Source organism: Metopolophium dirhodum, chromosome 4, assembly GCF_019925205.1.
Source record: "Metopolophium dirhodum isolate CAU chromosome 4, ASM1992520v1, whole genome shotgun sequence".
Taxonomy (NCBI): domain Eukaryota; kingdom Metazoa; phylum Arthropoda; class Insecta; order Hemiptera; family Aphididae; genus Metopolophium; species Metopolophium dirhodum.
Window position 1 is genome coordinate 34,846,117 of NC_083563.1, and position 20,651 is coordinate 34,866,767.

A 20,651-nucleotide genomic window follows, 5' to 3' on the forward strand; every position below is an offset into this window, starting at 1 on the left:
ATTACAACACCATTGTGATTAAGAGTACCTATATGATTTGAATGTTTTTACACATATCCGTTTGTTATGATTCAATTACCATGGCAACATAATAGTAATAATGGGGTTAAAATCATGTTTATCATTGAGTTATAACAGTGGTTTTAGCTTTTATATACCCTTTATAAAAAAGAATGTAATGCTTTATCAGCCTTCTACATTATTAGAAAAAAATTTACATTTTTCTTAGTAAACAAACAACTTTTTATGTACACACAGAATGAGAAATATTTGAATTTAAGTGCAAAGAAATAATTTAAGAGCATAAGATGTGATTATTATTTATGTCTATTTAGTAATTATTGTTATAATTTTTTTTTTTTTTATGAAGAAAATGTATCCGTTTATGTTTCTGAAATTGAGTCTTTGTCAACATGTTCCTTTTTATACTTCAATAAAAATGCAGCTAGAAAACCCAATGGATCAGGAGGTCTGAAAATTTGAAGAGTAACAATTAGAAACAGTTAATTACTCTGACATATTTATTATTTACTACTTATTCTATTACTGAATCATTAGTTGACGTAACCGTTTGGCAATTTAATATATATTTTAATACATAGTACATCAAAAAAATATTGTTTAATATAGTATGGTATTGGAATACTATATTCAGTTAAGAAACATACTCGGCGGTGGTCAGGCAACACCTGTCCGATTCTCCCAACGAGGCTACAATCAGTATTCTGTATGCCTACTGTGTAGTGGAACTGTGCAACTACACAGTAGTTGGTCGCTAAGTTTGTTTGTTAATTTTAATAGAAATCCAAATAAATATAATATATTTTTCTAAAAGCAAATCTAAATATCTATTATGTATTAATATTGTATTTTATAAATAATAGTCAAATATTGATTACCTTTCCTTGACTAACTCCTTCATGCCTACTAACAATGCTGGTACAACAGTTTGGTCTAAATATTGGCGCATGGGTGCATTGTGCTTGGGATTTTTCAGCCTTTTAGCATTACTCTCGGAGGAAGTTACCTTCTTTATTAAAAAAAAAATTAACAAAAGATAGACATTAAGAGGACGTTGTACCCATATATTATGTTGTCTACGTCTTGCAGCAGTTCCAATTTTGTCTTGTTAGTTTCAATATTAGAGTGAATTTTATATTATTGATCGTAAATGTAAAAACATTATATGCGCTCATGTTGGTTTTTCTACGATATTTTAATTTTTAGTGAATTATGAGCGTTTTCAGATATTAATATTTTATATAGGTACTCATAACTCAAATAAAAATTTTAATATTGTAAAATACTAACACAGAGAACACAGAAAATGTTCTTACATTTAAGTTTTTAATAGGTTAATTCACTCTAATATTTAAGCTAACAACACAAAATTGGAACTGTTAGACGTAGGTACATATTGATATATTATATATTAGTAAGATAGAGACAAATACATGCAGGTACAACATCCTAATATACTTTTAATACTATTTTTATTTTTATTTTTATTATTATAATTGTTTTTTTAATATTGATGTATCAATACCTGAGATTCTGAAACACTCGACTCTGGTGGGGCATCGACGGTCGGTGCTACCGGAGTAGTAGCCACTTGCCCGTTAGTCGTTTCTATTAGCAAAATAACGGAAAACAAATTAGGTATGTCAATAAATTTAATACAATTAATGTTAATGGTTGAAATTAATAGTGAAAAAAATATGCTCACCAGACGTTGACATAACTAAAATACTTGTATATCTATACAATTGAAGACAATATTTCGGTTCACTCCAATGACTGTCGGCTCACAAATGTTCCAAAATATTCGAACTCACGAAAGAAAAAAGTAAAACATCACTGTCTTGTCAGTCTATTCAACTATTAGTATTAAGTATTAACTAAATGGTAAATACAATAGATGATATAATAATATGGAAACTTTATTATTATATATATATTTTTTTTTAGCTTGTACACATTATTATTGATAATAACAACGCAACGTTGCCACTCATCACTCACTCGTATAAGTTCTATGGTATAAGCAGCTGGCTCTTATCGACTTAAAATACTGATAAGAAGTAAAATTATTTTATTCACGTGAATAAGTGAATTATTATTGAGTAACATTTATTAATTATTTTATTATTTATACTTTATAGCACGTAATAAAAATTGTCATGACAATAAGTTGACATGTGTTATGTTTTATGTAATTTAACTGCGCACTAACTACTATTAAGTATTAAGTAGGCTGTAGGTAGGTATATAATTATACAAAAATATAGTCGTAATCGTATTAAGATCACGAATTAATGTGTATAATATGTTAATATCGTAGCCGATAAAGACGTATTAGATACAATATGAAAACATAGAAACAGAAATATTGACTGATTTTATTAAAAATTTAAAAATCTCCCAAGAGAATAAATATTGGACACAATAATAATGTAATAAGCATTATAAAGTATAAGATATCAAATAAAAGACATACTACTAACTGTTGTAGTGTTGTAGTAGTAGCCAATAGGTACCTCATCAAGAATATTTACCTAATTTACCTATATGAGATGTTTGCAATAAATGATAATAAATAAAAAGTTGGCGGAAATCATTAGTTTTCTAGGTATTATATCCTTACGAAGTTCACAATTTTCGGTGTTTTACGCATCATGCGCACAACGCTATATTGTTTATCGTGCTTATAACGAATTTTCAATTTTTTTTTTTTTTAAACCTTTTGGTAAATCAACGTTTTAATAATGATGGTGCAATATAAATGATCGGAAATCAATAGTTTTTAGGAAAAGGTCACAAGGTTAAAACAATTTCACTCGCTATTCAAAAATAAATGTAATATATTTATTCAAAAACTCAGTATCAGACTCGGCCCCCCAGCTCCAATTACGCAGACTCGAACATTTTAATTGTTCTGTTATGCATTTTTGTACTAACGGTTAGGTCATAATTCGTTGTAATACTTTGGTTTCTGAAAAATTAGAAAAATTCGATATAAGCGTGGTAAACATGTTAAGCGAATTTCGTATAAATGTATAATATATAAACGTAAAATCGCAATGTTTGGAAAATGATATATTACTTCCAAAATAATGATTAGCGAAATTTTTTTTGTACCGTCGTTCTTCACTCTTTGAAATACATGATATTATGTTCAAGTAAAAAAAAATTCAAAAAAAATCGTGTAGTAGATAAACTGCTATGTATTGTTCTAGCACAGATTATATGAAAATTAATATTATTAATATTATTAATATTATATTTTAATATAATCTGTGGTTCTAGATAAATATGGAATAATAACAATATAATGTTATCACTTAAATACATCTACAACCGTGATAATAACTATGATAAAAAAATATTATCATGATAATAATATTATGGTCCCAGAATTCTGTGATATGGACAAATAATACTCAATTGACAATTCATTAGTCATTACTCATTACCATAGATAAGTATAATATACTCGATTGTCGAGAATCGACAACACTATATAATATAAATTATAGTGGTAGGTCGTAGATAGTTTAAATAGTTTAATTACTTAGTTATTACTTATTATTAATTACTTATTAGTGCATAAGTACTCTAGTATGATTTTTACAATATTATCTTAACTCTTTACTACAATGAATACACATTGTCTAAAATTATAATTTATACCTAATAGTATCTCTGCCTTGTGCACCATGAAACACGAACCATGATAAATGATAATGTATTAATGCAGGCAATACAGTGCAATTTGTTCACAATTTCATGTCTTGATGGTTTGTAGATCGTAGTACACTTATACTGTTATCGGAATTAGGAATTTAATCAAGCATAATATTAAGTATTCAATCATTTGATGTCGGAACTATCTTATAATTATAAGAAAGTTTAAAAATACTATTAATTCGAGTAAATACCAACGTCGGGATGTTGTTTAAACTATTGCGTATAATGTTGAATAATATCATTGTCAAAAGTGCATGTTTTAATAATGTGTAATGTACAGCAGACTGTATACCTACCTCAGTGATAAAAAATCATTCACGCAATTCATCGCCATTAATCAGTCTGTTTAGTAGCGGTTGAAAAATTAATTTGGTGGTGTTGTGTAGGAAATTATAGCTTCTCTACAGGCATCGTCATTATTCATAACAAGTAAGGAGCCTACCTACCTATTTATTTACTGTATGTGATTACTGTTTATTTACACATACATAACCACTATTCACTAAAATGATTGTCATAATATTGTTCTCTGATTTTTAGGTAAGTATGGCTCCAAATCAGTCCCAGAACATCTACTATGATTATTTGTACACAATAAATCCAATTGCGGAACGCATACGCAAGGATGTTGATGCTACCAAGGATGCATATCAATCTTTATGGCTTGAGCTAACTGTTGACGAACAAAACAAAATACTGGAAGAATCAATTATCAGTCCAGAAACTGTATTGAAATATTCAAAATACAAAAAATCAGATGTAAGTTGTTCTATGATCTTATGGTTTTATGTTTACTTTTTTTATGTGTAAAATTACATTATCACCTTTAATGAAAAAAACAACTAACTAGTAGAAGCCTCTGGATGATCGATGCTAGACTCATATTCTTCGATAAAAACTCATTTATGCCTCTAAAAATATAGCTGTACAGCAACATTAAACATTTTAATGTTAGATAGTAGCAAAATCGTGTTTTATTTTTAAAAACATTTTTATTTTATTTTTATTTATAATACAATTGTTATAGTTCTTTAAGCCTCAATAGAAATATTTATTTAGTTTGTACTATTTTATACATATTATTATATTTATTACAGCAGTAGAATAATTTAATCAAAAATGTTATCATAGGCGTGAGCAGACTCCGATTTTAGGGGTAGCATGAGATTAATCCGGCCCTAATTATTGACGTAAAAAAATCCAAATTTGTGTTTTTATCATTTTGCCACAAGTTTATGCTATGCTAAATATTTGGGAGAAAAGCCCACGGTTCAAAATTTGGATTATGGGGACCCCTTTCCCATGATGTTTCTACATATTTTCTAAAGAATGTACAAAAATTGTTTTAATTATAATGTACAACATATTATAATATAATATATAATTTTATGGAGGTTAAATTTACTGTGGCCCATAATTATATTTGCTTGAAAAAAAGTTCAGGTACAGCATATGCTGATTAGGTTAGACGGGTAGACATTGGGGGATGCCATAACATTTTCTAGTTTTATTATTATATTTTTAATTGTGAAGAAATTTCCTTGTAAGATATCAGACATTTTATTTTTTTCAGAAGACAATTTCTGAAGGTGGATTTTCTTGGTTTACAAGAAGTCAGTTGGATCTGTGCAAACATATTGATAGTGTCCGAGAGAACTTCACTGCAAATGAATGTAAAACAACAGTTGTGAAACGAATAGTAACCAAAGAACCGCAAGACAACAAACTCATCAGTAAAATAAAATCTAATGCTCTGTTCAAATCACTAATGCCAACTGAAGATAAAAACAAAGCTGTGAAAAGTGATAGGACAAAGCCTAAATGCCCTCCTCCACCACCACCACCACCACCATCACAAGTCATAAATCCTAAACAAACAATTCAAGATTCAACGTATAATATTCTTAATGATGACGAAGATGACGATGATATTCCAAAGACAGGATTTGATTTTTTAGATAATTGGTAACAATTTACTATATTTGTGAACATAATACAAATAAATAAAAATAATGGTTTGCCAAAAAATTTCACAATTTACAATTTTATAGCATTTTAAAAATATTTTTAAGATTTGAAATGCCGATATTATATTAGAGTAGCTAGTTACTAGTTGAATTATTTATGTATCTACACAATTCTATAGTATAATATTTATTAATTTCAAACTAATTTATTAAATAATATAAGATAATTAAGAATCGGGATTTAACATTAACAGAGTTAAAATATTATGCCCTACATCCAATTTTTGATTTGTATAATACTATATTAATATGATGTATTGTTGTTAAATTCCAAAAAATACTCTTCCATGTGTAAACGCTATGTATTAATCATGTACATAATTATTTTAGTTAACTATTTGCTTTTAATTGCATTTCACATAAAACTATTTATTTTAATCCTATAAGTATGCCGTATTATTACAATATTTAAATGATGCAAGCACGATTGCTAACTCATTATTACCCTATGGCCTGTATGATATAAAGCTATATGTATTAAAAATTAATTATATTACATATCAACATTAAACATTTCTTTTTGGCCATATAAATATTTGTTATCACTGTCTATTGATTATTGTTAATAACAATGTATACTTTATAAATTATGTAATTTTCCTTTTCTTCAGTTCAGTTTATTAGTTATATAAAGAGTCCATAATACATAACACTGTATAATTATTCATTGTAAAGGATTCCCTTGAATCAAAATCAACTTTGTGTCAAAATAAAATATGATATAAAACCATGTGACATTTTGTAGAAATCTGAAGCATAATTTAGTAAATATATTTTTACATAAATACTGTCGCAGAAAAAGAGACGTTTCAATACCTAAAGAGTGCCAGCGCCAGGATTTTTTTTCTAGGTAGGATCATAAGGAGTTCAATAATTATAAAGCCGGGCAAAGCAATAATGAGATTTTAGCCCTGCACAAAAAAATAAAAATAACGAGCTAATTAAATTTCTTTTAAATATCACTTATGTTGTTACTCTGGCTAATTTTTTTTAGATAAAATATAACAATATAAACAATTTCATAATATTAAGTATCTAAAAAATTAAACAGATTGCAGGCAAAATGGCACATCAACAATCTGTCAATACTCAATGCAAAACTCAATTGCATAAGCAAATAATATAATAACACCTACAAATTACAATGTAAGTTAACTTTGATGTATATAAGGAATGCCATTAATTATATTAATATTAATACAAATAGGTTGTAACTTGTAGGTAGTATTATTATTTAAATTATAGTAGTATATTATTGATAGTTAAATATTTTCATGATCTGTTACATTTTTTTTAGCTTAAAAGCTAAATACCGTGTGTCCGCGGAAACCGGGTACACTTTACCACTCATTACCCTGTACATATTTTTCAATTCTGTTTTCGGGACATTAGACTAGACTAATGGATCGTATATTTCTATGACTTACAATGTTTTTAACTCATGTATCTTGCGCATGCGCAATAAAACTTACATTTTTTTAAATGGCAACCTGTAATTTAAATACCATATTCGGGTTCATCGATTTTTTTCAAGCCATTTTGATGTATCAACTTGTGTCTTAAACCCAAAATTGACCAAACTCTAGAGCTAAGTAGAATTAAAAAATTAAAAAATTAAATTAAATTAATTTTTTTTTCTAACTGTATGTACTTATTTTTTTATTCTAAACACCATGAAACAAACAATCAAAATTATTATTATTAAACTAATTACCTAACTATTTACTATTTATCTTATTTTATTATTACACATTATGAAACTGCATATGGTCTTAATTGGCTGAAACCAAAAGAGAAGAAGTGTATTTTTGTTTCCATCAGAATTATAATTAAGTACCCATCTATTAAAATAATAAAGAGCATTGGTGTTTCTAGTTTTGTTATCTACCTATAACTATTAAAATGTCATTAGCTATTTTTATATTAGGTATTATGGAACTCATTATCAGAGTCATGTGTCAATAGTAAATAGTTAATTAGTTTAATAATAATAATTTTGATTGTTTGTTTCATGGTGTTTAGAATAAAAAAATAAGTACATACAGTTAGAAAAAAAAATTAATTGAATTAAATTTTTAAATTTTTTTAATTCTACTTAGCTCTAGTTTAGTCAATCTTGGGTTTAGGACACAATTTGATACATCAAAATGGCTTGAAAAAAATCGGTGAACCCGAATATGGTATTTAAATTACAGGTTGCCATTTAAAAAAATGTAAGTTTTATTGCGCATGCGCAAGATACACGAGTTAAAAACATTGTAAGTCATAGAAATTTACGATACATTAGTCTAGTTTAATGTCCCGCAAACAGAATTGAAAAATATTTACAGGGTAATGAGTGGTAAAGTGTACCCTGTTTCCGCGGACACACGGTATACTTTAAAGCTATATTTTCAAATTCTTGAGATTTTATGTAATATTTAAGGAGTGTCATGTTGAGATACAAACTTCTGTTTTGAATTAAGTATCTGAGGATTCTGTAAAATATTTTTCTGGAAATGCTGACAAATCTATATTTGAACGAGTACCTTTTTAACTTAGTGCACTAAGGATAATAGGAGTACAAATGAATAGAAAAAATGAAGATATATAAAGAAATTTATATATCTTGACAATTTTTATAATTTGTAAAAATTATCAAAGTATAATAAACACTAGGACTTGATCCACAATATCACATATATTTTAAATTTCTGTAAAACCATTTTTAAGGGCTATTATTCTTAATATAAACTTTTTACTATAGAAAAACTAATTGTTAAAATTTTGAATAGTACCTACACTTAATAAAGTACAATAAGTACATACAAATTTCAAACAAAATTATATTTGTGAATACATAAAATAGTTTCCAAGATAATTTCATTTTATTAAAATAAAATATTAACAAATAAGATATTAAACAGTTAAAACCTAAATTCATAATTTGTTTGATCACAAATCATTACACAAATGAATGGAACGACTCATTTCGAACTGACTAGTATCAAAATAATACTTACTAAATATAATATGATTATACAATATAATTATAAATTATGTAAATTTAGTAAATAAACTAAAAAACAAGCGCCTGTTCTCATTATAAACAAATTATTTAAATAAATTAATATGGAACTATTATTAGTAGTGCTTTGCTATATACATCCAAACAATTATATAAAATGAAATGATTTTTTTTTGTATATTGTAATATATATATTCATGAAAATGTATTGTTCAATGACCGTTTCAGCGAGCAGCTATGCCACAAGAAATTCCAAGAACAAGGCCAATTATATAAGATGCTAAGAATACATGAATCTCTTCAAAAACAAACTCGTCCTCATCACCAGATATACGGTTAAACCAACGTTTAGCTTTGCGTTCTTTCTTCCTTAATAAATCCTCAGCTTTGTCAAGTTTCTTGTCGACAAAGCGCCCCATCTGAAATCGGTCCATATATCAGGAAATGTTGTACAAAAATTAAAAAATAATTAATTGATGGTTTATGTCCAATTAAAATAGTTCTAATGATTACTATATATTTATTGACTTCTTGTACTTATAATTGTTATTATTTTATTAAAGTTACAATATTTAAATATTAGCTTGTGATAGTTAAAATGTTGTGCAAAAAATTCTTAAATGCTGCGCATAGAAAATCTGTTTATGAGTAGGCGACACCAAGGAAGAAACCACCCGTAAATCCAGCAGCCATAATGGAGTTGGTCTCTACAATGTTTCTGACCTAAAAGACAATTAGTACATAGAAAATATAAAAATCTCGCCATGAATAGAAAAGCACGAGAATTGGGAAATTTATTTGGACATAATACATTTAATGAACACAATAATATATTGTGTACAAGTTACCTTCTTCAATAATCCTTGCTTTTTGTCACTTGTACTCCCTTCGACTTGTTCGGCCACTCTCTCTACACCTCTGGTCAGTTTATCCCAATTAATGTTTATATAACCGCTCGAATTGGCCAGTTGAAGCACTAATATACCACTTCCGACTGTGAACGCAGCAGCTTTACCCAACTTCATCATTATAAAGCCAGTTGCCCTGGAAATAATACCGTATGTATAAACACAACACATTATAGGTAACCAAATAAAAGTTTTAATTTAGTACCATCCAGACGCCGAACCAAAAATCAATTGTCTGGTTGCAGACTTTTTGCCAACATCTCTGACGATTTTCTCAATCAAAGATTTCGCCTCTTCGGCCGTCTTCTCTAAATCAAAATCTTCGGATGTCGACGGACCGTCATCTCTCTTGCTCACTGCAGCTGACGGTGCCATGTTTTTTTCAAAACTAAAGACAATGTTTTTAGTAAAAAATGATAATAATATATAAACTGGCAGAAGTTATTCGTTTCACGGTAATACAAATACTGATAGTAATAATAACGATAAATAATCAATGGCTAAAATAAATAGTAATGGCTATTGGCACAATGACTATATAGGTGAAAAGTTTCTTTCGTGAAAATCTCAGAACAATAAGACGCGAATTAATTCGATAATTGGAGTTGATCGGATCTATGGAAATTCGGACTATAGCAACTGTGTCTAAAATCTAAACAGACATTATTATTAATATAATATTTTTTTATTGAATAACAAAATAGATTTCAACTTTTAAGCGTGGCCAACACAACAAAACAAACGGGGAATAACTGCAATATTTGCACAGTATCACCATAGAACATATTATTATTGTTCCGTAATTATAGTATCACCGAACTTACTTTTGTCGCTAGATGACGCTGCCGTGTACGATTTTAGGCCGGCGTCCGCGGGTAGTTTTAGGGACTACTGGACTATAGTGATGGAAATAATATTTTAGTTTATTTGAGCTCTGTCAGCTGTCTCGCCACAGATTAAATGAAAATATCAGAGAACATGCCAGTTTTTGCGCACCCCCTCCTCAGAATGGCCCTTATGTGACTTGTTAATCAACCAACGTCCAACAAATGAAATAAATATACGAATCATAATGTGTAATTTTTAATTTATTTTTCGAAGTGTTATTATATTAATTAGAAAACCATGTTGTACTAGAATTCTACTCATGCTATAGACCATTGACGTACACGATAACATTGATTAAATATTAACACGGAATAGATTAATCTTAGATCATATACATATACAAAATTTGTAAATTATTTAATAATCTAAGACCGTGTCTTAATAATGAAGAAGTATATGATCTAAGGATATTAACTTCGACCATATTCATTGTTATTAAAATTAAAAATGTTATGAATTATGTTCTGTTTTTATCGAAAACATGGTTTTCATTAATAAAATAAATATTATTAAGACTCAAGACAAAAATGTTTGGTTGGTATATTAATATAATATAAAATATATACTAGCTGATCCCGCGCGATTCGTTGCTCGTAAAAAATTACAACTTTCAAAAAAAATTGTGACCGTTCGACTCTTTTTGGGTGCAACTCAGCCTTTCTGGTAGGCAATCCGACCACGTCAAATGTGGGACAGCATATCAAGTAGGCAATGTGCGAAAATGTTATTTAAATTTGATGCATGCTTGGACCTGATCTGCCCCTATTGGCTATTAACCAATGGCAAGTGGCAACCAAATAATAAATACTAATTTCTACTAATTATTTCTCCTATAACCCATATAGCAATCATTTATTAACAAATATGTCCACCATAAATCTCAAAATCCCTGTTTGAGCACCTCCCCGGCTAGTACCTAGGAGGGTATAAAATACTTTACGACCTATAGAATATATTCTCATACGGTCATACCTACCAAATAGCAAATATACAAAAAAATGCCAAAATCTTTGATCAATCAATATCATGTACCTAGTTGTCCGTAACATTGTAGTCTGGGGGATTTTTTTCCGGGATTATTCGTCGGAAGTTTTTTCCGGGGATTTTTTTATTCCGCAATTCACTGTCTCTATAGCCTATACTTAGTTCAGTGCATATTCATTAAAATGATGTATAACAATCTTACCAGTATACCGACATAAATAGTTTCCTTCAAACAAACACAGCCATACAGCTAATGATATTTACTATATTTTATCATAGGCAATATAAAATAATTGTAAGGTTTAAATAAAAATAAGATGATTACATTTCCCCCCCCCCCCCCCAAAAAAAAGTAAGAAATACAGTTTAATTTTTAAAGATTTATTAATATTTTAGGAAACAAATGAATAATTTATTTTGCGGGGGGCTAAGCTCCCAGCCCCCCCCCCCCCGTAGTTGCGCTTATGTTTATAACTTATAAGCCGTTCATTAGGTTTTTATCTTGTACCGATTGCCGATTCTCGCTGCAGTCTCGCTATACTTTTGCGAATCCGCTCCATAACCCATTACGAAAATATTGAGTTATGACAATATTAACAGTATTAAAAATATATTATTTAGTAATATTTAAACAATTAATTTAATTTTCCTTTCCTCGTCTTAAAAAAATTGGTTTAATTCAGGTGAAAATAAATTCCATTTGGCCGACTGAAAATCTAATATTGCCGTGTAGGGTGGGTGTAACACTCCCCCCCCCCCATGACCCTCCATCGGTTCGTCCCTGCACTGTTGAGTGTTGACTTTTGGGTGCTTGAATAGTCGAATGTATAAAATAATTTATAAATGTTGTCCCGTGATCTTATTTATAAGTGGGGAGACGTTGTCTTATTGTCTCCTACGACGCTAAGACGCTTCGCCACTGCCAAGAACGTAAATCGTACGCAATCGGATTCTACGCCTCATAATTCGTGGTGGCCAGTGTGACCGATACACAAATATACAATACTATATAGCCAAATGCCCACATAGCCATATAGGTGTCTTAGTTGATGTCTGATGACTAATGGTAATATCAAAGCATAAATTATAGTTAAATAATTATTCTATGGCCTGTGGCAATATTATGACATTGATATTTGATTGTGTAACATCCCCCCCCCCCCCCGAAATATCGAATATTCATTTAGATATGGGTTATTTTAAATAAATAGTTTTTTTAGCCCCCTGCCCCCCAGAATTTTAACCCAACAGTTGCGCCAATGACGCACGGCCGTATCACGCATTTATAATCTATTTTAAGAATTCCATAACTTTACAGTACAACGAAAAACTGATTTTAAGTTTTAACAAATATTGAAACATACATCATAATATATTTTATAGTATAATATATAAATGACGTTCAAATTTGTAAATATTTTATTAGACAAAATTATTTGTTTCGTGATCTAATTTATTAGTGAGGAGACGTTGTCTCATTGTCTTCTACGACGCTTCGCCACTGCCAAGAACGTAAATCGTACGTAATCGGATTCTACGCCTCATAATTCGTGGTGGCCAGTGACCGATACACAAATACTCAATAATATATAGCCATTAATGTGTCTTTTTAGTTGATGACTAATGAGTAATGACTACCTAATTGCAATATCACAGAACAAATTATAATTAAATAATTATTCTGTGGCAATATTATGGCAGGCATTGATATTTGATTGTACAACGCATGACTAAATAAATAAACTAATTATTAATTATTTATTCATGGTACAATATATACATATTGTATAATCACCATTAACCACGATCTATCTGTAGCCGTGATAATCACTAATCGGTATTTTAATCCACGGCCTATATTAGGTACATCCATGATCCATATGAGCCCATAAACTAGTTTATAGGTCCATATTATATATCTATATCCATGAAGATATTATAAATTTATAATAAACTATTAAATAATATATTCATGATAGTCTTCGTGGATATATCCACGGACTAAGATATAGATATCATCATGACAAATTAAATTAAATTAAATTTGTCATGGATATCATCAGGTTCCGTTTTACAATCATAGTTTGAACCTAGGTTACGCTTATTTTACCGGCCGAATTCGGCCTGAATTTGTCCCACAGAGTATTACTCTATGATTTGTCCGCGGTGTAATCAATGGCGATGGGGATCTAGTTGGAAGGGGAACTAGGTGATCGTTCACCGACGATAATCGTTTTGTGGAAAAAACTAAAAACCGGTCGGTCACCGGAACCGCGGAACAAAACACGGAATAATTTATTCCGTGGTATAAACGGGACCTGACGTGTTATCTTCTGTCTTAATCATAATATTTCACAGGCATAATATAATCGTGGAAATCCATTAACCGACAAAGAATAGTGTTTCACCGTCGAACATTGACTGCGAGAAGTGAGAACTTATCGACCCAACTTCAAGTTTAACCGTAGCAACTATACGTTACCGAGTTGTACTTGACGGCGCTGCGCGGTTTAACTTTTTTTTGTATACATCGACTGCCAGCAGCTGTTTGAATCACATAATGCGTGAATCGTACATTATTATTATCATTGCTCGTTAGCCGCGTTACATCATCCATACAGGTAAATAATTGTCTTATATGACCTTTGGTAGGGTGTACTGTAATATGTAAGTATGTAGTATGTAAGTACTTAACTACTAGTTTGTAGTTATTGGATAATAGCTGGCGGTGTCTGTTATGCAAGTAGACTGCGTTTCGTCCAATGCCGTTGAGCTGTGTGATTTGACTTTTTTGATTTCCTGTTCATTGTCAGACCGAACAACATGTCTGTATTTGTATAACTTCAATCCTGTTAAAATACTATGATTACACCGAAGGATAATCATGTTTACTGCTTTTGGTTGTACCGATATGACGTTTATTTTTAATTTTTACCATCAAAATATGTGTCCGGCGTTTAACATGGATATTCAGAAATCTGAACGAGCATTTAGAAAACATAAACTTAAAACAGGTACTATCATACGTCGTATTTTAATCACTCAAATTCTAAAATTAAATACAATTTAAACAGTTTGTTTTTTACACAATTGTTTAATTTGTTTAATTACAACAATTTGGAGGGTCATAGTTCCTACATTTTGTACAATAGACTAGCTGTCCCGCCCGACGTTGTCCAAGCCAAAGATTTGTATTTTTAATAAATATGTTTGTAAAAAATTTATATACCATATTTCTTCTAATTATAATATTAATATAATATCTATGTAACAAATTGCAACCATTTTTTAGATGAAAAAAAAAAAAATGAATTGAAGTATCATAAATTGGAAGATCTTAAGTGTAAATAGTTGTCATCGTTATTACATACTGAAATTTTATGGAACGAGCAGCGCCGGATAGGCAAGGTATCGGCCACCGAGTCTTAGGATTTCTAACATTTGATTATAGCTACAGCTACTGTACAGTTCAATAATTAGGTTCAATTATATTTTCTACTAATGATTTTAATGATTTATCATTACCATATGAAAATAAAATTAGTACCAAGACATTCATAACTGTCCCATATTTTGAGCGACCTACCAATATTTTCTCGGTAGCTTGCCAGCCCAATCTGGTTCTGGGAAGGAGTCACCTCTAAAGGCACTATATCTTTGATTAATCTTTAAATTATACAACACTTGAATGACAATCAAGAAAATTAAGAAAAAAACCATATTTTTATTTATATTGAATAATTCAACACCAGTAAAGCCGTACAGGTACAGAAAATATCATGTATCATAACATAAGAATCATTAATACAACAAATCAGTAATTAAATACAGTCAATTTAACATACATTTTTAATTTAGAAAATGGATCAAAACTAACTAGTTTGTTACAGAACACTGGCAAGCGCTATATCGGACTGTTATTAACAAATTTATTGAACTTTGCATTTTGCTCCATATTAGGCATGACATACATTTCAACTTTTGCTAAATTTTCAAAATCTGTAATATATTTAAAAAATTGTCAGAAGTCTGGTTCATCTACACCTTCTTGAAGCTTTTAAAGTTCATTGTTATTTACCATGACATAGAGATATCTTGCTGTTAGCTCTACAGTTAAATATTATTTTTCTTTTGATGACTGGGGGTAGACAATTTTATTATTAGATAATATATGAGTTATACATACTAGTTTGCATACCATATTAAATATAAATATCAACGTCAATAAATAAATAAATAAAAATTAGTTAATAACTAAAATAGACTAATAAGTATAATTAAACACAATGATAACATCTCTATAATATTGTGTAATAATTTAATCTCGTGTCAGAGCCAGTGGGTTGCTATATTTATTGATTTTTATAAGCAATAACTAAGCCGGTTTTTGTGCATTGTGCATTTTGTAAGGGAGGGTTATGTATGAGTTGAGTCTGATTTGGGTTTCTGTGTAATCATACATGGGATGTCTGATTGATTTCTTGTTTTCTTCTTTCTTAACTCATTGTTGCATATCTTCTTATTTCTGTTGGTGCTACCCCAGCTAATGTGTAGATATTTCTTATAAGCGTTGATTTCTATAAAGTATACTGTTATTATTATACATATTAAATGAAATACTAAGTTGTAACGTGTAGGGAAAAAAAGTTACAGAAATTTCAAGTGACACAAGAAAATCCCATTTTGTCACTGAATTTAAATATAATGGTGTTTTACTTGAGCTTCCAGTTTGTGATCATAATATTGTTTATTATGTTTTTGACATTTCAAATGTTCAATGCTGATTGCTGAGTAGTTGATATACTTTTTATATTTTAATTTTTAACACTGTAAATGGGTGGGGAGGGTGAAGTCCCCTTAGCACTTCCTCCATGGGTACGCCACTACGTCAATCTTTCAACTTTAAAATACTTTATAGTGTCTAATTTTTATGTACCCATGTATGCATACATTTTTGGATAAAATAATAAATGGTTCACAGCTGATTTAAACTTTGGTAGGGGATCAACAACTTTGATTTAATTTTTTGGTTAGTAAGTTAGAAAATGACAAATATTTTAACTAAAAAATAATTGTGTTTGTTTTTATAGTAAATTTTATATATTTTAACAAAAATTGAAATGCTTTATTTTTGGTTTTAAATAATAATATTTTTCGTGTACCCTAGATCAGCCACCAAATACCAAGGAACTCTGGTATTTGGTATCAATTTTGTGGTGATATAATGCTATTAGGTATATAAGAGTAATGATTACATAATATCTGTAGCTTAAAAGTGTAATTTATTTATTTAAATATGTGCGTTCCAAATTTAATTAAAATAAAATATAAATTAATTATATTCAATATTATTTGTTCTAGTTCCAATAAGTGTCAAAATGAAATTTCAGAAAAACATTGTTCCAGCTGGCTGGGAAAGCGATGAGTATGATGAATTTGGTGATCTTATTGAACACAAGTCATATCATGTAAAACCAGTAGTAGAAGATTTTCAATTAACATTAAAAACCGCCTGTGCAACAAATAATGTATCAGAAATTACCCGTGTGTTAAAATCTGGAACTGTTAATATCAACAGTTATTTGCATAATAGTTGGACTGCTCTGATGCATGCCGCATTTAGTGGATGTTTAGATGCTGTAACATATCTTTTGCAGAATGGTGCTGATCCATTAATTGAGTATGATTGTCATAATGTTATAATGTGTGTATGCAATTGTACTAAAATTTCTAATGAATTGGACTTATTAAATTGTCTAAAGCTTTTAGCAAGTTTTGATAGTATTGACGTCAACTCAAAAGATAGAACTGGACTGACAGCACTTATGTATGCATGCTCCAATGGTTGGTTGAAATTAGTAGAATTTCTAGTCGATCATGGTGCAGATATAGAGTTGAAAGATCATCAGTCTGGAGAGACGGCTTTGTTTTTTGCAGTACGTAATAACCATGTACATATTGTGAAATTTCTATTATCAAAAGGAGCTGACAAGGACGCCACTGACAAGAAATGTCAGCCAGTGCATAGAATAGCTGAAAATAAAAACATGGTTGGTATTTTAAATGTATTAAATATGGATTATAAAAATGCACAACTAGAAGTTTATCATTCAGGAGAAGAAGATCCTTACTGGAATGAAGTTATGACTGAATTGGAAAATGGTTTTAGTAAAGATATTAAATCATTTTTAGAAACGTTATCAATGGACATCTATACTGATCATCTAGTATCCAATAATGTAACTTTTAAAAGTTTACTTACTGGAAATAATGATCAATTTGTTAATATGGGAATCACTTTATCACCACACCGTAAACTTTTAGCTACAGCTCTTAAATGTTATCATACATGGAGTTGGTATAATCATTCTTTAGGTCTTAAAAATGGCAATATGAATGCTGAACAGATTGCACAAACATTGGGGATAATAGTTAGACAATTGCATTTATTAGATGCTTCAATAAAGTACTTAGGAAATAATAATTATCGTTTGGATCAACAGAAAGGTCAAGAAGCCATTAATTTTATAGAAAAAATTAGAACTTTGGAGGATAAAATATTCAAAATATTAGACCAAAAAGTGAGAATGGGTCAAGTGGATTACATAGGATATCATAAGATAAAGAATCAAAATATAAGAAAAAACATAGATAACTTATTTGCTAGTGCAGCTGTTCTTTTAGTATTATTGCGCATATTTTAAATATATATTATTTTTTAAATTTTATATTTGATTGATTTAAGAAATATAAACTGTTGTAAATTGTAAAATAACTATTCATTTTTGTATTTTTATCAATTTAAAATATATACATAAATAAATATAATTATCTATTTTAACTACATCTTATTTATTATTATTTTTTTAAGGTGATTTAAATAAACATACTTACGTCTTATAATATGTTATATCCAACTAAAAACTGACTTTAAAATTTGACCATAATTTTAATAATTACCCGAATAGTTGAATTGTGCGCAGTAATGACACAATATTGCCATGAGGTCTATGCACGATATAAAAACGAGGTATGATCGTAACTTTTTGACGGTCAGATACTTCGGTAAGCACGTGACGTAGAGTAGTGTATGGTATTAATAATTTAATGACAATATGATAATACGGGTAAGCAAGTGACGTATTGCGTCGACTTGGACCAAATCTGGACTTTACCGATCATATACTATGTTGCTTATATCACGGGTCTATGAGTATTTGTCGCAGATATCCATATACTAACTAGATAAGGTACTCCTGTATAATTTACATTTTTATCAAGCGAAGCTCATAAACTATAGGTTTAGAAATAATAAAATACAATACAAAATAAATAAGTCGTAATCAATCTTATTTGTCACATGAAATACCATGCAATTGCCTCCCCCCTCCCCCCCGGACCTTGATACTTCAATTTTCACGGTGGTAGTTCGCTATCCAGTAGCATAGAACAATAATAGTAGATGCCCGACTCTACAATACTGTCATGCAATGTCTTGAGGTTGTGTCGCCATTTGTCTAAACGCCAATGTTTATATTTTATAATATTTAAAATATATATTATATATTGATCATTGTTATCATATAGAGGTGTGAACATTGCCGTTTAGGCATAGAGCGGACGGGATGGGTACGGGGCTTCAATAACAAATTATAGTCGGCTATCTGGTTGTTCTATATATATATGACTGTGCGCATAGGCGGATATTGGGGGGGGGGGGCTTAAGCCCCCCTGAATGTAACAAACCACACTAGATGTCAAAATAAATTGTGTATTCTAATATACCTATGTATACTTGATGCCTATGCTAGAATAAAGCAGCAGTACTGAGTAGCCACTAGTTAGTAGGTTGAAGCGTTTAAAAATGTATGTTTACGCTAGTGGATAAGACAAAAATGTTAAGCCCCCCCCCCCCCCCCCGGATGTGACCAAATATCCGCCTATGACTGTGTGTCTGTCACGGACTAAGATATACCTGCTTGGTCCGTGGTGTCTGTGCATGGGTTTTTGAAGCCAAAGGTTGGGCAATGTTATCAAAATATTATAGTTCTTATATAACCACGGACAAGGATATACTAGGGTATAAGTGAATCCACCTTGCATATGGGTTAGGGTATAGGACGATTGGCATCAACTATGGTCTCCGAGTCGGGCATCTAGTATTATAGTATATATCTGTGGTAAGAGCAAGGTCTTAAGATTATAATCTAAAAACCTTAGGGTAAGAGGCATGATAATTGATAAGTAAATACAAAAACTTGCTTAGTTTGGTAATTTCTGGAAATATTATGTATGTGTATAGCACGGACTACGATAATGTATATCTTAGTCCGTGCAGGTGTATAACAGTCACTACAATCCATAATGGAAATTTATTTCTGTTCGTTTTAGTATTTATTGGAGCAGTGAAGATATTTTGGGCTTACAGCAATATCCACATTGTTTTGTCATGTTATTATGATTTAGACATGATAAAATAGCATGGTATTAATCATGACAAACAATGAAAAGCGGTGAACTAGTTATAGTTTTGTATGATGGTCGACGGGGTGGGGGTATGCGTATCATAAAGTTGCCAATACAATGTTTTTTTTTAATTTTTTATCACGGATGTACGGAGTGAATCTATGTGTGATTTTCATACGTCATGTAAGACAATAAATGGGAAATACAATATAATATTAGCTGGCAATATTGAGTAATTACAGCTAATTCAAAACCTAACGACACAAATAATAATAATAAAAACACTTATTGTGTAAATCAATAGGTATCTATATATATTATTATATATATTTATTTTTAAACAATTTAATTAATTATAAGATATACCGTAGATTGTAGCTGTTCCAGCCATTTATTAAATTTTAATTTACATTTTACACATTAATTCGATTAATTTGAATATTCTTAAACGAAAATCGTTTATTTTTCAGAAATCCTACATCCATCATGGTTATTCCCAAACATGTAATTTTCTATAACTACATTAATCAGATTAAACATTTTATTAAGTTAAATAATCTTCGTTCGGCAAAGTATGGCACAACGGACTCCTCCATAAACTAAAAACAAACTTTCCAGCCCCAT

At 29.8% G+C, this 20,651-nt stretch overlaps 4 protein-coding genes across 8 annotated transcripts; 2 read left to right on the plus strand and 2 right to left on the minus strand.

Annotated features, from left to right (window-relative positions):
* Positions 1–309: 309 nt before the first annotated feature.
* On the minus strand, positions 310–1,943 carry LOC132942356 (protein dpy-30 homolog). 2 transcript variants are annotated; one of them, XM_061010668.1, is made up of 4 exons: positions 1,727–1,943; positions 1,547–1,629; positions 900–1,027; positions 310–471 (listed from the first exon to the last, which is right to left on the minus strand). In XM_061010668.1, exons 1-4 carry the CDS (start codon positions 1,737–1,739, stop codon positions 384–386), a joined length of 312 nt encoding a protein of 103 aa, XP_060866651.1. In that variant the 5' UTR covers positions 1,740–1,943; the 3' UTR covers positions 310–383. The 2 variants fall into 2 exon arrangements, with proteins under 2 accessions (XP_060866651.1, XP_060866650.1); XM_061010667.1 differs by having other exon boundaries at positions 900–1,030; positions 1,727–1,936.
* A 1,486-nt stretch (positions 1,944–3,429) lies between these two features.
* LOC132942353 (uncharacterized protein C1orf198 homolog) lies at positions 3,430–6,504 on the plus strand. Of its 2 annotated transcripts, none has more exons than XM_061010664.1 (3): positions 3,430–4,176; positions 4,288–4,506; positions 5,324–6,504. In XM_061010664.1, the coding sequence occupies exons 2-3, from the start codon at positions 4,294–4,296 to the stop codon at positions 5,714–5,716; spliced, it is 606 nt and encodes a 201-aa protein (XP_060866647.1). In that variant the 5' UTR covers positions 3,430–4,176; positions 4,288–4,293; the 3' UTR covers positions 5,717–6,504. The 2 variants fall into 2 exon arrangements, with proteins under 2 accessions (XP_060866647.1, XP_060866646.1); XM_061010663.1 differs by having other exon boundaries at positions 3,434–4,176; positions 5,321–6,504.
* A 1,933-nt stretch (positions 6,505–8,437) lies between these two features.
* Positions 8,438–10,404, minus strand: LOC132942354 (FUN14 domain-containing protein 1). Of its 2 annotated transcripts, none has more exons than XM_061010665.1 (3): positions 9,895–10,404; positions 9,630–9,825; positions 8,438–9,200 (listed from the first exon to the last, which is right to left on the minus strand). In XM_061010665.1, the coding sequence occupies exons 1-3, from the start codon at positions 10,062–10,064 to the stop codon at positions 9,006–9,008; spliced, it is 561 nt and encodes a 186-aa protein (XP_060866648.1). In that variant the 5' UTR covers positions 10,065–10,404; the 3' UTR covers positions 8,438–9,005. The 2 variants fall into 2 exon arrangements, with proteins under 2 accessions (XP_060866648.1, XP_060866649.1); XM_061010666.1 differs by lacking the exon at positions 8,438–9,200 and adding an exon at positions 9,273–9,504 and having other exon boundaries at positions 9,895–10,399.
* A 3,414-nt stretch (positions 10,405–13,818) lies between these two features.
* LOC132943475 (ankyrin repeat, SAM and basic leucine zipper domain-containing protein 1-like) lies at positions 13,819–18,402 on the plus strand. 2 transcript variants are annotated; one of them, XM_061012489.1, is made up of 2 exons: positions 13,819–14,182; positions 16,923–18,402. In XM_061012489.1, the coding sequence occupies exon 2, from the start codon at positions 16,940–16,942 to the stop codon at positions 18,263–18,265; it is 1,326 nt and encodes a 441-aa protein (XP_060868472.1). In that variant the 5' UTR covers positions 13,819–14,182; positions 16,923–16,939; the 3' UTR covers positions 18,266–18,402. The 2 variants fall into 2 exon arrangements, with proteins under 2 accessions (XP_060868472.1, XP_060868471.1); XM_061012488.1 differs by lacking the exon at positions 13,819–14,182 and adding an exon at positions 14,211–14,575.
* Positions 18,403–20,651: the final 2,249 nt, after the last annotated feature.